At 30.4% G+C, this 16,720-nt stretch overlaps 3 protein-coding genes across 4 annotated transcripts; all 3 read right to left on the reverse strand.

The window, feature by feature from the left end:
• On the reverse strand, positions 1 to 2,853 carry LOC145973551 (carboxylic ester hydrolase-like). Its single transcript, XM_083103035.1, has 8 exons — positions 2,596 to 2,853; positions 2,028 to 2,328; positions 1,599 to 1,796; positions 1,323 to 1,501; positions 1,064 to 1,232; positions 647 to 982; positions 417 to 543; positions 1 to 356 (listed from the first exon to the last, which is right to left on the reverse strand). The coding sequence occupies exons 1-8, from the start codon at positions 2,836 to 2,838 to the stop codon at positions 185 to 187; spliced, it is 1,725 nt and encodes a 574-aa protein (XP_082959161.1). The 5' UTR covers positions 2,839 to 2,853; the 3' UTR covers positions 1 to 184.
• A 2,912-nt stretch (positions 2,854 to 5,765) lies between these two features.
• On the reverse strand, positions 5,766 to 8,854 carry LOC145973550 (venom carboxylesterase-6-like). The gene is made up of 8 exons (XM_083103034.1): positions 8,578 to 8,854; positions 8,009 to 8,309; positions 7,519 to 7,716; positions 7,243 to 7,421; positions 6,985 to 7,153; positions 6,568 to 6,903; positions 6,338 to 6,464; positions 5,766 to 6,277 (listed from the first exon to the last, which is right to left on the reverse strand). Exons 1-8 carry the CDS (start codon positions 8,815 to 8,817, stop codon positions 6,031 to 6,033), a joined length of 1,797 nt encoding a protein of 598 aa, XP_082959160.1. The 5' UTR covers positions 8,818 to 8,854; the 3' UTR covers positions 5,766 to 6,030.
• A 3,732-nt stretch (positions 8,855 to 12,586) lies between these two features.
• On the reverse strand, positions 12,587 to 15,449 carry LOC145973548 (venom carboxylesterase-6-like). 2 transcript variants are annotated; one of them, XM_083103031.1, is made up of 9 exons: positions 15,197 to 15,449; positions 14,627 to 14,930; positions 14,226 to 14,423; positions 13,952 to 14,130; positions 13,690 to 13,858; positions 13,271 to 13,606; positions 13,041 to 13,167; positions 12,741 to 12,978; positions 12,587 to 12,666 (listed from the first exon to the last, which is right to left on the reverse strand). In XM_083103031.1, the coding sequence occupies exons 1-8, from the start codon at positions 15,428 to 15,430 to the stop codon at positions 12,783 to 12,785; spliced, it is 1,743 nt and encodes a 580-aa protein (XP_082959157.1). In that variant the 5' UTR covers positions 15,431 to 15,449; the 3' UTR covers positions 12,587 to 12,666; positions 12,741 to 12,782. The 2 variants fall into 2 exon arrangements, with proteins under 2 accessions (XP_082959157.1, XP_082959158.1); XM_083103032.1 differs by having other exon boundaries at positions 12,587 to 12,978; positions 15,197 to 15,448.
• Between the last annotated feature and the right edge of the window lie 1,271 nt (positions 15,450 to 16,720).

A 16,720-nucleotide genomic window follows, 5' to 3' on the forward strand; every position in this document is an offset into this window, starting at 1 on the left:
TTTTCTAAAATCAATTTTTTTCATCTTGCTTTATTATTATTAGAAGAGATTCGTAAATATAAGTACATATAATATACAAAGTTAAGCATTATGTTAATTTGCAACAAAAAATAGTTGTGTAAAATATAGATAAAAAATTCGAATTTCCTTGCAAAATCATTCAAAGCACTTCTTCTCAATTTCTTTACGTGGTCAACATATTCTCGTTAAACTTGATTGAATTCCAGAATTTTTCATCCCCGAAATTAGCATTGCTACCCATCTTAATCTCAGTAGGGCTAGCAATATGCAGATAATGAAATTCCTTCTCTGAAGGATCTAATTTCGACCAATTTACACCATACACTTTTGCAATTCTGAAAAAATTCAAGAATGAGAATTGATATATGTACGATATGCGAATCTTTGACGCTTACCCATTTGTAGCAAAAGATACACAATTGTCGATTAAGACTTTCTGCATATCGCGATCTCGTTGCGTTGTTGTTGGATCCATCCTGGGAGTATCTAATATATATGCTATATCATCGCCATGGCAGACACCTAAATAACAAACAAGAAGTAATATTTATAATACTCTTCTTTTTGAAATGTAATCTTCTTTTTTATATGTGAATTTCCAAAACAATTTCCATGATAAATTTACCGTAATTTTTAGTTGTACCACTATAATATTCACTTAAACTATGATTTCCTCTGTACGAAAAATAAGAATACCAGACTGGATTCTGATTTACTTTGGCTTGCATTAGTGCAGCCTTTTTACTATCGACAAAGAAGAAACGGTCACTCGCCACTTGTATCAATTGTTTTGTAGTTGTCTGGTCTATTGGTTTCGTATGGAAATAATGCTGCTTGATGAGACGAGCAATCTCAACGTGATTCTTTTTTGGAATGGTGTAATAAAAATATAGTAAACGCGGACCGAGAACATCCCAGTTGTCGTTTAATTGTTTGAGAGCTTCATTGTCAGCGATGAATTCTACAATAATAAATTAATATCGATAAGATTCTGCAGATATTTAAAAAACATTTTTCTAATTATCCCGAATATTAATTTTACCAGCTACGGGAAAAAGGCCGTCTTGACTCACTACGCTCGTAACCCAAGGTAAATCTTGTACGTCACCGTTATTCACTATTTCAACTGGTGTCTTATCGATGAAAGGTGTATCACTGCCGACTTTTTCAACAACTGGTCCGAAAGGATTGGGGGAATTGTGGAAGAAATTCTAAAATCATAAGACGAATATAAAAATTTTCTACCTTTTGCGTTGAGAGGAAATAGCGTTGTTTCTTTTACAAAATTTCCTGAAACTCACCATAAATTTGCTTGTAGCCTGTACGATATCACGAGCCGGTCGATGTTTCAAGCAATCTATCATGTCTCTAGAGGTAGTTGTAGGGCACCTCAATAAAGCGCTCAGTTTTTTAGTTTTCTCTAAAGAATTCTCAGTTTGCGCCCAACAATCGAACGCTGTTCCGCTGTACGACATTCCTCCTATTCGATAAAATGCAAAGTACAAAAATTGTAGTATAGTTAGAAATAGTTTAATTACTGTTATCTCGGTTTCGCTGCGTATCATCCTATAAAATACCTCGGAAGAGTCCCACGCTCATTGGCGATAAGTAGTGATAATGCACACTTGCACCACCAGCACTCTGACCAATTAAAGTTATTCCGTTCGGATCGCCACCGAACGATTCGATATTCTGGGATACCCAGCGAAGTGCCATATTTTGATCCTTTAGACCCATGTTGCCAGGAACAACTTCATCTTCCGTGCTAAGAAAACCTAATATTTTTGATAATTTAGAACAAAAATTTTGAATCATGAAAAAACAAACGAAACAATGAATTTTCTGCCACAAAATAATTTTCTATCATCTGCATTATAACACATTTGGACAAATAAATTTTAATATTGGAAATATTGTATAATTTTTTCTAATGAAATTCTGAAATAATTTCATATATTATATTATTCATATTATTATATTATTACATCCATTATATTATTACATACCCATCGGTCCCAATCGATAGTTAATTGTGACGAGTATGACGTCTCTATCCATCAAATATGTGGCTTTATAAATTGTACCGCTACCAAATTGAAAAGCGCCACCATGGATCCAAAACAATACCGGCATAGAAATTTTTTCTGTCTTGTTTCGTACTGGTACATAAATATTTAAATACAAGCAATCTTCGGCACCCTCGACTTTATCCGTAGGATCGGAAGGAGAATGAGTGTATTGAATGCACGGAGAACCGAATTTCGTAGCCGGTAGTTCGCTGATCCATGGCGTTATTGGTCGAGGAGGCTGTGAGAAAAAAAAGCGAGAAAAGAAAATACATTTAATTAGGATATTTTTATGAATATATTAATATAAGAAAAATTTTATAAAAATTGGTCCTAAGTGAAAAGACATAATTGACGGAATATTCAACATCTTTGATGAAATGTAAAATTATTAGTATCTATTATTTCACGATTGAATTCTGTTTCACTTGATAAAGAATGCCATTCCGACAAATACAGCTGCTAAAATATTTAAGTCAAGAATTAATCTGATATTACATGCATATACCTTGAATCTTAATGTTCCAACAGGTGGCAATGCATAAGGAATCCCTTCGTATGCCTCGTATTTTCTGCCATACTGTGATATTTTATAATAGCCTTTCAGTGCTCCTGAGAGAGTTTTAACTCTTGGTGCAGTCTCGTCTGAATTTGCTAGTATGATTAACAATAAGTTTAAACAAAGCAGGACGAGTAGTCTTATGAGCATGGTATTTAGTAGCGTGCTGTGTGCGTCTTTTGCAGAAATCATTGCGATCTGGCACTTCTCCGGCGCTTGTCGCTGGTTATTTATATTATTCAATATATTGTTATCAGTATATTTGTATTACTTAGTGTCACCTGTTCTTATCTCCCATTCAAATACATTCATAACATACATATGGAAATTAGAAAGCGTCATTATAAAGCTAAAAGCAAAGAAATTAATATCAATATCAAGATGGCCTATAGTTGAATGTGAATTGCTCTATCACGTGCTCTGAATGTCATGTATGTTTCAGATACAATAATTGATATCTTCGTTTTATTGTTTTCGAAAAAAGACGAATCGGTTAAAAATAGTGATAAAAACTGGACAATTTATTTTCTGAAAGAACGTTTCCGTCATGAGATATATTTTTAAGCAATAGTGATAAAAATTTGACGATCTATTTTTTGAAAGAAGTTTCTGGTATATGTGTTTATTACATAATCACGTTTTGCCTTATTCCAAGAATTTAAATTATAGATTCAAATTCTATATTCTATATTTTTGATTTCTTATGAGTTTAATCTCTACATGTATTTTCGACTCTGTTTAAAAAAACGATTTGTTAAGCATAATTATATCAATTGGTCATCTTTGCATATTTAAATAGAATTATGTAACTATATAATTATATAGTATATATAACTTAATAAACACTTTTATATTAGTTTTGAATTATCATCTTATTAAGTATGAATTTTTTCCTTTTTATTTTTTGCTGCATATTTCTTAGCATATTTTGATAGAATAAAATTATTTCCAATGCAACGTGTATATGTTTGCTCTATGACATTTATGCAGTAGTTCAATTATGAATAAATCAAAATTCCTTAATAATTTAAAGTCAATTTAATTAAGATAATATTGACATAAATATTATGTCATGATTCTTGATTGAAAGTCAAATTCCATAAAATTTTATGTATTTTAATTATTAAGAGAATATATTTTTATCTTTTTGTATTTAAAAAAATTATACAGGGTGTCCCTGAATGGTCTGTACAAACTTTCTGAATAAGTTCCAGGGACCTAAACAAGCAGAAAATGTCCCATAAACATGGGGTTGGAAACGCTTGCTTCTGGAGTTACGACGGTTCGAAGTTTTCCTGCAATAGCTAGAGAAATTATCACGTCAAATCGCATAGGTGTTACAAAACTGTGTTTATTTATTTCCTCGGTTTTGCCACGGACATAACAGGACAGTACACTTGCTATAGCAAATGCTCGAAATGGCCTCCGTTAGATTCCAAGGAAGCCTGCGCACGTCGCCGCATTGTCTGGCGAACCGTCCATTTCCACCGGCACGGCCATACACCAGATGGATATCCGCCAGTTCATCAAATGAATAATTTGATTCATTCATGTTTTTAAACACAGTTTTGTAACACCTATGCGATTTGACGTGATAATTTCTCCAGCTATTGCAGGAAAACTTCGAACTGTCGTAACTCCAGAAGCAAGCGTTTCCGACCCCATGTTTGGGACATTTTCTGCTTGTTTAGGTCCCTGGAACTTATTCACAAAGTTTGTACAGACCATTCAGGGACACCCTGTATATCTTTCTATTATATAAATTATCAAATGGTATATATACTTTTCCTTGAACCAGAACTGAAGGACAAATTTATAAATTGTTTTATAAAAAGAGAAGCAAGACAATGTTTAAATTGCGATTAAAAATCGATTACAAATAAAAATATTTATTATTTTATTAATTTATTTAATCAGCTGCATTCTTTTTTTTAACAGAAAAAACATTGCTAACTATTCGTTTATATGAAATCAATGATAGAAGTCATTAAATTCGATAGAATTAACACATATCGCAGTAGCGACGTATCTAGAATCTGTTCAAACAAATTTGCGTAACACATGAACATATTCATATAAGATATTCATATAACATATAAAAATGGATTGGTCCATAAACATATGCAAATTTATCTCTATATCCTTAACGAGCGCGTATTCCCTTCAATGTCAGTGTATTTCCTCTACAACTCTACATGATACTACATCTGGAATCTGGCATCTCTGCTCATGGATAGGATTTTTGAATACATCTATTGAGAGTATGGCATTTTATAGCGGGAAAAATCACACTCGACTGTAGTCGATTGTTTAGAAAGTGTCAGTATAAAATGTACTGTCTTTGTATTAATATGAATTATTTTGCGTTTATTATTTATAAAGCATTTATGTTTATGTTTATACTTTTCCTCGTTTATAAGCATGTTTACCCCACAATTTTGCGAAATTGACAATTTTAAAATTAATTCACGTTTGAGATTATGTCATGTAAATGTTTCGAGTTTTGACGATAGATTCTTTTTTTTCTTATCGATGCTGAGTAAATTTTATTATTGAAATAAATAGTTTCTGTGATAACAGTGGAGTTCGCGATCACAAATCTATGAGAATGAATTTTCTACTCATAGATTTCCATATACTATTGGAGGAAAAAATGCTGATAAAAAGGGACAAGCATACATTATATATATGTATATATGATATATTATATTCTTAAATGCATTTTTTCTGGTTATATTTCATGTTATATTAATATGAAAAAGAATGCAAAGAAATTATGTTGATTAAACATCAATTAATTTGTAAATTATGACATAATTAAATATAATAAGAAATCACAATAATTTCATTATATGACAGCCTGTATGTATTATAATAAATTTGTAATTTTAGTTTATTAATTGTAAAATATTATATGTAATATATTATGAATTGTAAAACTTAATTGTATGTTGAGTTCTCTTGTTCATTATCTGTACATTCAATTATTAATATTTGACATGATATATTATTTACAATAATTTGTTTTGATGAAACATATTTCGTTAAACAGTTATTTCAAGTTGGATTTTGGAGTATCGATTTCAATCAATATCAGATTAAAAGGAGGATCACAAAAAACTGATAGGCTTAATAGCTGTGACATAGTTATAAATGATGTGGTATGTCCTAAAGTTACATCTTTCATGACTTGTATATTATAATGGAATGTCATTCTTAAAATACAGTGTAATAAGGAATTCAAATAAGTGCAAGTGCCAGTTAAAATAATTTTAGTTTTCCAAATTCAATTTTTTCGGACATCGTACTTTATACAGAAGAGATTCGTAAATGTAAGTAAATATAATATACAAAGTTAAGCATTATGTTAATTTGTAACAAAGATTAGTTGCGTAAAATATTGATAAAAGAGTCGAATTTCCTTGCAAAATCATTTAAAGCACTCCTTCTCAATTTCTTTACGTGGTCAAACACATTCTCGTTAAACTTGATTGAATTCCAGAATTTTTTCTCCCCGAAATTAGCATTGCTATCCATGTTAATCTCAGTAGGGCTAGCAATATGCAGATACTGAAATTCCTTCTTTGAAGGATCTAATTTCGACCATTCTATACCAGCCATGTTTGCAATTCTGAAAAAATTCAAGAATGAGAATTGATATATGTACGATATGCGAATCTTTGACGCTTACCTATTTGTAGCAAAAGATACACAATAGTCGATTAAGACTTTCTGCATATCGCGATCTCGTTGCGTTGTTGTTGTATTCACAACGGGAGAATCTAATACATAGAATATATCATCGCCATGGGAGACACCTAAATAACAAACAAAAAGTAATATTTATAAAACTCTTCTCTTTAAAATGTAATCATCCTTTTTATATGCAAATTTCCAAAACAATTTGCATGATAGATTTACCATAATCTTTAGTTGTACCGCTCATAGAATCACTTAAACTTTGCTTTCCTCTGTATGTGAAATAATAATACCAGACTGGATTCTGATTTACTTTGGCTTGCATTCGCGCAGCCTTCTCACTATCGACCACGAAAAAACGGTCACCCGCCATTTGTATCAGTTGTTTTGTAGTTGTCTGGTCTATTGGTTTCGTATCGAAATAATGCTTCTTGATAATACGAGCAATCTCGACCTGCTTCTCTTTTGGGATGGTGTAATAAAAGTCTAGCAAACGCGAACCGAGAAGATCCCAGTTGTCGTTTAATTGTTTCAGAGCTTCATTGTCAGCGATGAATTCTACAATAATAAATTAATATTGATAAGAGTCTACAGATATTTAAAAAACATTTTTCTAATTATCCCGAATATTATTTTTACCAGCTACGGGATAAAGGCCTTCTTCACTCACTACGCTTGTAACCCAAGGTAAATCTTGCACGTCACCGTTATTCACGATTTCAACTGGTGTCTTATCGATGAAAGGTGTATCATTGCCGACTTTTTCAATTACTGGTCCGAAAGGAGTGAAGGGATTGTAGAAGAAATACTAAAATCATAAGACGAATATAAAAATTTTCTACTTTTTCATTGAGAGGAAATCGCGTTGTTTCTTTCACAAAATTTCCCGAAACTCACCATAAATTCGCTTATAGCCTGTACGATAATTCGTGCCGGTCGATATCTTAAGCAATCTATCATGTCTCTAGAGGTAGTTGTAGGACATCCCATTAAAGCGCTCAGTTTTTTAGTTTTCTCTAAAGAACTCTCAGTTTGCGCCCAACAATCGAACGCTGTTCCGCTGAACGACATTCCTCCTATTCGATAAAATGCAAAGTACAAAAATTGTAGTATAGTTAGAAATAGTTTAATTACTGTTATCTCGGTTTCGCTGCGTATCATCCTATAAAATACCTCGGAAAAGTCCCACGCTCATTGGCGATAAGTAGTGATAATGCACACTTGCACCACCAGCACTTTGACCAAATAAAGTTATTCCGTTCGGATCGCCACCGAATGACTCGATATTCTGGGATACCCAGCGAAGTGCCATATTTTGATCTTTTAGACCCATGTTGCCAGGAACAACTTCATCTTCCGTGCTAAGAAAACCTAATATTTTTGATAATTTAGAACAAAAATTTTGAATCATGAAAAGACAAACGAAACAATGAATTTTCTGTCACACAATAATTTTCTATCATCTGCATTATAACACATTTGGACAAATAAATTTTAATATTGGAAGTATTGTATAATTTTTTCTAATGAAATGCTGAAATAATTTCATATATTATATTATTTATATTATTATATTATTATATCCATTATATTTTTACATGTATAATATTATTACATTATTACATATTATTACATTATATTATACATTTATATTATTACATACCCATCGGTCCCAATCGATAGTTAATTGTGACGAGTATGACGTCTCTATCCATCAAATATGTGGCTTTATAAAGCATGCCACTACCAAATTGAAAAGCGCCACCATGGATCCAAAACAATACCGGCATAGAAATTTTTTCTGTCTTGTTTCGTACTGGTACATAAATATTTAAATACAAGCAATCTTCGGCACCCTCGACTTTATCCGTAGGATCGGAAGGAGAATGAGTGTATTGAATGCACGGAGAACCGAATTTCGTAGCCGGTAACTCGCCGATCCATGCCGGTATTGGTTGAGGAGGCTGCGAGAAAAAAAAAAAGAGAAAAGAAAATACATTTAATTAGGATTTTTTTTATTAATATTTAATGTGAGAAAAATTTTATAAGAATTGTTTCTAAATGGAAAGACATAATTGACGGAATATTCAACATCTTTGATCAAATGTAAAATTATTAGTATCTATTATTTCACGATTGAATTCTGTTTCATTTGATAAGGAATGCCATTCCGACAAATACAGCTGCTAAAATATTTAAGTCAACAATTAATCTGATATTACATGCATATACCTTGAATCTTAATTCTCCAACAGGTGGCAATGCATAAGGAATCCCTTCGTATGCCTCGTATTTTCTGCCATACTGTGATATTTTATAATAGCCTTTTAGTGCTGCTGAGAGAGTTTTAACTCTTGGTGCAGTCTCGTCTGAATTTGCTAGTATGGCTAAGTTTAAACAAAGCAGGACGATCAGTAATCTTATGAGCATGGTATTTAGTAGCGTGCTGTGTGCGTCTTTTGCAGAAATCATTGCGAACTGGCACTTTTCTCCGGCGCTAGTCGCTGGTTATTTATATTATTCAATATATTATTCTCAGTATATTTATATTACTTAGGTCACCTGTTCTTATCTCCCATACAAATACATTCATAACATACATATGGAAATTAGAAAGCGTCTGTGAGCAACCTGCGATCGATACTTCGATCGAACCAATAAATCGACAAGAAGCTCGGGAATTATGATACGGCAGGCGGCGCTTTTGCGCGTATAGAGCGTGTGCGATTTTACTAAACTTGTAATTTTACTTCGTTCGCGATCTATCCGTCGCTTCGATCGGACAGTCAGTCAGTCAGTCGCATCAGCTTGAAACAGCCGCACGCAGTTTCTCTACTTTTTGTTTAAATATAGAATATTTATCAATATAGAATAAATCTATCTTTCACTGTTATAAGTAGCAGATTTTATTCGTCCTGATTCCTATCAGCGTCATTATAAGCCATTAAAGTCATTATAAAGCCAAAATCAAAGAAATCAATATTAATATCAATGGTCTATAGTTATATGTGAATTGCTCTATTACGTGCTCTGAATGTCGTGTATGTTTCAGATACAATAATTGATATCTTCGTTTTACTGTTTTCGAAAATGACGAATTGGATATAGGAAAAATAGTGATAAATATTTGACAATCTATTTTCTAAAAGAACGTTTCCGTCATAAGATATATTTTTAAACTATAGTGATAAAAATTTGACAATCTATTTTCTGGAGGAACGTTTCCGTCATAAGATATAGTTTTAAACTTCTATTGTTTTGTTAAATAAAACACGTACAAATAAATGTTGAATTTTTAAAAGAAAAATTAAAACAAATTTAAAACGTTTTTTATTTTTTATCGGACAAGATAAATTAAACTTAATATTGAATTTGAATTTTTTTTAAACGGTATCGAAAATACGTGCAGAGATTAAACTCATAAGAAATCAAAAATCAAGAATTTGAATCTATGATTTAAATTCTTCGAATAAGGCAAAATGTGATTATGTAATAAACACATTTATATATAGAGAGTGTCAGGGCAATCTCTTCCCAAAAAATCGCTCTTGTAGCTTACTTCGAAAGCTTTTCAAAACACTATAATAAAATATTTTTTCATCGAGTACTTTTCGAGCAATTAACAATTACATATTTTTTTTTCGAAACAATTATGTGTTTTCTTTACACCAATTGATTTCTCTCATTATTTTGTACATAAAAGTATTAAGGTAAGATAATCGAAAAATGAATATTTTACTAGATTTTTTATGGTTTATGTAAAAATTAAGAAATTATTTCAAGCCTAACTCGAAAAGTACTCGATGAAAAAATACTTTATTATAGTGTTTTGAAAAGCTCTCCAGGTAAGCTACAAGAGCTTTTGTTTGGATACGTCTGGCACCCTGTATATATATAAATATATATATATATATATATATATATATATATATATATACATATATATTTATTTTTATTATTTGCACTCATTTTATATGACCAATTGATATAATTATGCTTAACAAATCGTTTATGAAGTACATAATATATATCTAAATATTTGTGTATTACAGAGTGAAAATAAAAGAATTTTTACGATTATTCATTCAGTTGCAGGTTTTTAAGGTTTTTAGAAATTATAATAATTTACTTTTGCAGCGAACGATATATGTAGTTGAAATATATTAGATCAGTTATACTTTTCGAAGAAATAGCCTTCTTAAACAGTAAATAAGTATTATTTAATTAACAAATTATTATTATTAATAAATAAATATTATTAGCATATATAAATAATAAGAAGATAAGAAGGGCAATTAAGAGAAAGTTTTATATAATGGATTTATAATATATAGATTTATAATGTATAGTTTTCATCCCGCGATATATTTGATCACGAAAATAATATAAGAGATGCTTCGAAGATAATGATAGCTTGCATGATAGACGCAATATCATTTTCTTGCTTTTGCACTGCGTTTGTGCCCACACAATATGCATTCTATCATTTATAAATTTTTCCATCCTTATTATGTGTATAGTATATATTTATAATATATCTCTCCATGAGATAAACTGTTTATATAGTATATATAACTTAATAAATATTTTTATATTAGTTTTGAATTATCATCTTATTAAGTATTAATTTTTTCCTTTTTATTTTTTGCTGCATATTTCCTAGCATGTTTTGATATAATAAAATTATTTCCAATGCAACGTGTATATGTTTGCTCTATGTGACATTTGCGCAATAGCTCAATTATGAATAAATAAAAAATTTCTTAATAATTTAAAATCGGTTTAATTAATTAAGATAATATTGACACAAATATTGTCATGATTCTTGATTGAAAATCAAATTGCATAAAATTTTATGTATTTTATTAAGAGAATATATTTTTATCTTTTTGTATTCAAAAAAATTATATATCTTTCTATTATATAAATTATTAAATGGTATATATACTTTCTCTTAAACTAAAACTGAATAGCAAATTTTTTATACATCGTATTATGAAAAGAGAAGCAAGAACAATGTTCAAATCGCGATTAAAAATCGATTAAAATTAAGAATTTTGACTATTTTATTAATTTATTTAATCAGCTGCATTTTTTTTAACAGGAAACATTGCTAACTATTCGTTTATATGAAATCAATGAAGTATCATTAAATTCGATAGAATTAACACACATATCACAGTAGCAACATATCTCAGAATATGTTCAGACTCAATGGTTCAGACAAATTTGCATAACACATAAACATATTCATAAGAACGAATTGATCCATAAACATATGCAAATTTACCTCTATATCCTTAATGTGCGCGTATTCCCTTCAATGCCAGTGTATTTCCTCTACATGCTACTCCATCTGGAATCTGGCATCTCTGCTCAAGGATAGCATTTTTGAATACATCCATTGAGTGTATGGCATTTTATGGCGGGAAGAATCACACTCGACGGTAATCGATCATTCGATTGTTTAGAAAATGTCAGTATAAAATGTGCTGTCCTTGTGTTAATATGAATTATTTTGTGTTTATTATTTATAAAGCATTTATGTTTATGTTTATACTTTTCCGCGCTTATGAGCATGTTTACCTCATAATTTTGCGAATTTTAAAATCAGTTCGCATTAGACATTATGTCACGTAAATGTTTCGAGTTTTGACGATAGACTCTTTTTTTCTTATGCTGAGTAAATTTTATTATTGAAATAAATAATTTCTGATAACGATGGAGTTCGCGATCACAAATCTATGAGAATGAATTTTCTACTCATAAATTTCCATATACTATTAGAGGAAAAAAGCTGATAAAGAGGGATAAGCATATATTATATATGATATATTATATATTTAAATGCATTTTTCTAGCTATATTTTATGTTATATTAATATGAAAAGAATGCAAAGAAATTATGTTGATTAAGCATTAATTAATTTTTAAATTATGACATAATTAAATATAATAAGAAATCACAATAATTTCATTACATGACAGTCTGTATGTATTATAATAAATTTGTAATTTTAGTATATTATTAATTGTGAAACTTAATTGTATGTTGAGTTCTCTTGTTCATTCTCTGTACATTCAATTATTAATATTTGACATGATTTTAATGATACATTATTTATAATAATTTGTTTTGATGAAACATATTTTGTTAAACAACTATTTTAAGTTGGAATATCTTGATCGATTCCATGAATATTAGATTAGAAGAAAGACCATAAAAAATTGGTAGACATGATAAGTTCTAAAGTTATATCTTTCATGATTTGTATTTATATTTGTACATAGTTGAATGTCGTTCTTAAAGTGAATAAGCATCTGTTGTAAAAAAATTTCGGATTTATATAGGAAGTTCAGTAACATTATATTAATTTGCAACAAAAATTAATTACGTAAAATATAGATGAGAGGATCGAGTTTCCTTGCAAAATCATTCAAAGCTCTTCTTTCCTATTTTTTGACGTGGTCAACACATTTTCTTTGAACTTGATTGAATTCCAGAATTCTTTCTCCCCCAAATTAGCATTGCTGTCCATGTTAATCTTAGTAGGACTAGCAATATGCAGATAATGAAGTTCCTTCTTTGAAGGATCTAATTTCGGCCATTCTACACCAGCCATGTTTACAATTCTGAAAAAAGATTCAAGTATGAGAATTGATATGTGTACGATATGCGAATCTTTCGCGCTTACCCATTTGTAGCAAAAGATACACAAAAGTCGATTAAGAGTTTCTGCATATCGCGATCCTGTTGTGTTGTTACTGGATTCACCCAGGCAGTATCTAGTACATATAATATATCATCGCCATGGCAGACACCTAAATAACAAACAAGAAGTAATATTTATAAAACTCTTCTCTTTGAAATGTAATCATCCTTTTTATATGCAAATTTCCAAAACAATTTGCATGATAGATTTACCATAATCTTTAGTTGTACCGCTCATAGAATCACTTAAACTTTGCTTTCCTCTGTATGTGAAATAATAATACCAGACTGGATTCTGATTTACTTTGGCTTGCATTCGCGCAGCCTTCTCACTATCGACCACGAAGAAGCGGTCACTCGCCATTTGTATCAGTTGTTTTGTAGTTGTCTGGTCTATTGGTTTCGTATCGAAATAATGCTTCTTGATGAGGCGAGCAATCTCGACCTGCTTCTCTTTTGGGATGGTATAATTAAAGTCTAGAAAATGCGGGCCAAGAAGATCCCAGTTGTCGTTTAATTGTTTCAGATTTTCATTGCCAGCGATGAATTCTACAATAATAAATTAATATCGATAAGAGTCTATAGATATTTAAAAAAAACATTTTTCTAATTATCCCGAATGTTAGTTTTACCGGCTACGGGATAAAGGCCTTCTTCACTCGTTACTCCCGTAATCCAAGGTATATCCTGCACGTCACCGTTGTTCACGATTTCAACTGGTGTCTTATCGATGAAAGGAGTATCATCGCCGACTTTTTCAGGCACTGGCCCAAAGGGAGTGAAGGGATTGAAGAAGAATGGCTAAAATTGTAACACGGATATTCGAACTTTCTACTTTTTGCGTTGAGAGAAAATCGCGTTTTCTTTTATAAAATTTCCCGAAACGAGTCTCACCATAAATTCGCTTGTAGCCTGTACTATTGCTTGAGCCGGTCGATACCTCAAGCAACGTATCATGTCTCTAGAGGTAGTTGTAGAACATCCCATTAAAGCACTCAGTTTTTTAGTTTTCTCTAAAGCATTTTCAGTTTGTGTCCAACAATCGAACGCTGTTCCGCTGAACGATATTCCTCCTATGCATTAAAATGCAAAATACAATAAATGTAGCAGTTAAAAATAGTTTAATTACTGTTATCTCGGTTTTGCTGCATGACATCCTGTAAAATACCTCGGAAGAGTCCCACGCTCATTTGCGATAAGTAATGATAATGCACACTTGCACCACCAGCACTCAGACCAATCAAGGTTATTCTGTTCGGATCGCCACCGAACCACTCGATATTCTCGGATACCCAACGAAGTGCCATATTTTGATCCTTTAGACCCATATTGCCAGGAACTACCTCATCTTCCGTACTGAGGAAACCTAACATTTTTCATGATTTAAAACAAAAATTTCCAATCGTGAAAAGAAACGAGATAACGAATTTTCTGTCGAACAACAAATTTCTTTCATCTACATTATAATATTCGGACAAATAAATTTTGGATAATATTGGAAATATTGTATAATTTTTTTTAAATGAAATGCTGAGATAATTTCATATATTATGTGATAATGTTACATACCCATCGGTCCCAATCGATAGTTAATTGTGACGAGTATGACATCGCTATCCATCAAATATGTGGCTTTATAAAGCATACCGCTACCAAATTGGAAACCGCCACCATGGATCCAAAACAACACTGGCATAGAAGTCTTGTTTTCCGTCTTCTTTCGTACTGGCACATAAATATTTAAATACAAACAATCTTCGGCACCCTCAACTTTTTCCGTAGGATTGTAAGGAAATTGAGCGTATTGAATGCACGGAGAACCGAATTTCATAGCCGACAGTTCGCCGATCCATGCCGGTATTTGTCGAGGAGGCTGCGAGAAAAAAAATCAAGAAAAAAAAATACTTTTAATTAGGATATTTTTATGAATATTTAATATGAGAAAAATTTTATAAAAATTGTTTCTAAATGGAAAGACGTAATTGACGGAATATTCAACATCTTTGATCAAATGTAAAATTATTAGTATCTATTATTTCACGATTGAATTCTGTTCCACTTTATAAGGAATGTCATTTCGAGAAATACAGCTGCTAAAATATTTAAATCAAGAATTAATCTGAGATTACATGCATATACCTTGAATCTTAATTTTCCAACAGGCGGCAATGCATAAGGAATCCCTTCGTATGCCTCGTATTTTCTGCCATTTTGTGATATTTTATAATAGCCTTTCAGTGTTCCTGAGGGAGTTTTGATTCTTGGTGCAGTCTCGTCTGAATTTGCTAGTATGGCTAAGTTTAAACAAAGCAGGACGATCAGTAGTCTTATGAGCATGGTATTTAGTAGCGTGCTGTCTCTTGCAGAAATCATTGCGAACTGGCACTTCTCCGGCGCTGGGTTATTTATATTATTCAGTATATTGTGTCAACTGTGCTTATCTTCCATACAGATACATTCATAACATTTTTTTTTAAAAGAAATTAGATAGCGCCATTATAAAGCCTGAAGTTAATATCAAGGTAGATAGCGTATAGTTGTATTTGACTTGCTTTATCACTTGCTCTAAATGTCGTATACGTTTCAGATATAATAATTAATATCTTCGTTTTAATGTTTTCGAAAAAAGACGAATTGGATTAAAGATAAAAATTTGACTACCTATTTTCTGAAAGAATGTTTCCGTTATGAGATATAGTTTTAAACTTTATTGTTTTGATAAATAAAACACGGAGAGATAAATATTGAATTTTTAAAAGAAAATTTAAAATAAATTTAAAACGTGATATATATAATCTTTCAACATTTTATATGTGCATTTTTTTATTTTTTCCAGACAAGATAAAATAAACCTTAATGAAATTTAATATTGAATTTTAATTTTTTTTTAAACCATGTCAAAAATACATGCAAAGATTAAAGTTATAAGAGATCAAAAATCAAGAATTTGGAATCTGTGATTTAATCAGAATTCTTTCAACGAGATGAAATTTAATAACGTAATAAATAGATATGTTTATTATTTACACTTATCTCCTCGTATCATTTTGCTTCTTATGTTATAATTGCATAAAATCTGAGAACATGTTTACATAATTATATTTACGTCTGCAAAGATGACCAATTAATAGAATTATGCTTAACAAATCGCTTTTACAATTACATTCGTTCAGTCAGTTTTTTAAGGCTTTTAGAAATAATATAATTATAATAATATAATTTATTTTTGCAGTAAAAATCATATATTTGAAATGTATAAATCAGCCACTTGAAAAAAAATAGCCTTTTTAAACAATAAATTTGACTGTTAATTTCAAGAATCGTAAGAATATAATATTTGTATCAACAATATATCTATATATATAGATGATAATTTAAAAATAATATGTAAATGTTTTTCAAATATATATAATTTAATAAGCATTTACCTATTATTTTAAATTATCATCTTGTTGAGTATAAATTTTTTGCTTTTTATTTTTTATATATTAATTTTGATATAATAAAAGTACTTCCAATGTGAAATGTTTACTCTATATGACATTTATTTATTGCATTAAATAATAATAATAATTAATTATGAATAAATCAAAATTTCTTAAAAATTTAAAGTCGTTTTAATTAATTAAGACATAATATTGACACAAATATTATGTCATTACG

The sequence above is a fragment of the Camponotus vicinus genome, unplaced genomic scaffold (genome assembly GCF_025532165.1).
Source record: "Camponotus vicinus isolate PSW18456_S1 unplaced genomic scaffold, iyCamVici1.0 SCAF_6, whole genome shotgun sequence".
Taxonomy (NCBI): domain Eukaryota; kingdom Metazoa; phylum Arthropoda; class Insecta; order Hymenoptera; family Formicidae; genus Camponotus; species Camponotus vicinus.

Coding starts and splice junctions, on each gene's coding strand:
- LOC145973551 (XM_083103035.1), bottom strand. CDS start 2,838: ATGATTTCTGCAAAAGACGCACACAGCACGCTACTAAATACCATGCTC. Junction 1,233..1,322: donor AGGCTACAAGCAAATTTATG/GTGAGTTTCAGG, acceptor TTATGATTTTAG/AATTTCTTCCACAATTCCCC. Junction 983..1,063: donor CGGCCTTTTTCCCGTAGCTG/GTAAAATTAATA, acceptor TTATTATTGTAG/AATTCATCGCTGACAATGAA.
- LOC145973548 (XM_083103031.1), bottom strand. CDS start 15,430: ATGATTTCTGCAAGAGACAGCACGCTACTAAATACCATGCTCATAAGA. Junction 13,168..13,270: donor CGGTACAACTAAAGATTATG/GTAAATCTATCA, acceptor TTTGTTATTTAG/GTGTCTGCCATGGCGATGAT. Junction 12,979..13,040: donor GTATCTTTTGCTACAAATGG/GTAAGCGCGAAA, acceptor ATCTTTTTTCAG/AATTGTAAACATGGCTGGTG.
- LOC145973550 (XM_083103034.1), bottom strand. CDS start 8,817: ATGATTTCTGCAAAAGACGCACACAGCACGCTACTAAATACCATGCTC. Junction 7,154..7,242: donor AGGCTATAAGCGAATTTATG/GTGAGTTTCGGG, acceptor TTATGATTTTAG/TATTTCTTCTACAATCCCTT. Junction 6,465..6,567: donor CGGTACAACTAAAGATTATG/GTAAATCTATCA, acceptor TTTGTTATTTAG/GTGTCTCCCATGGCGATGAT.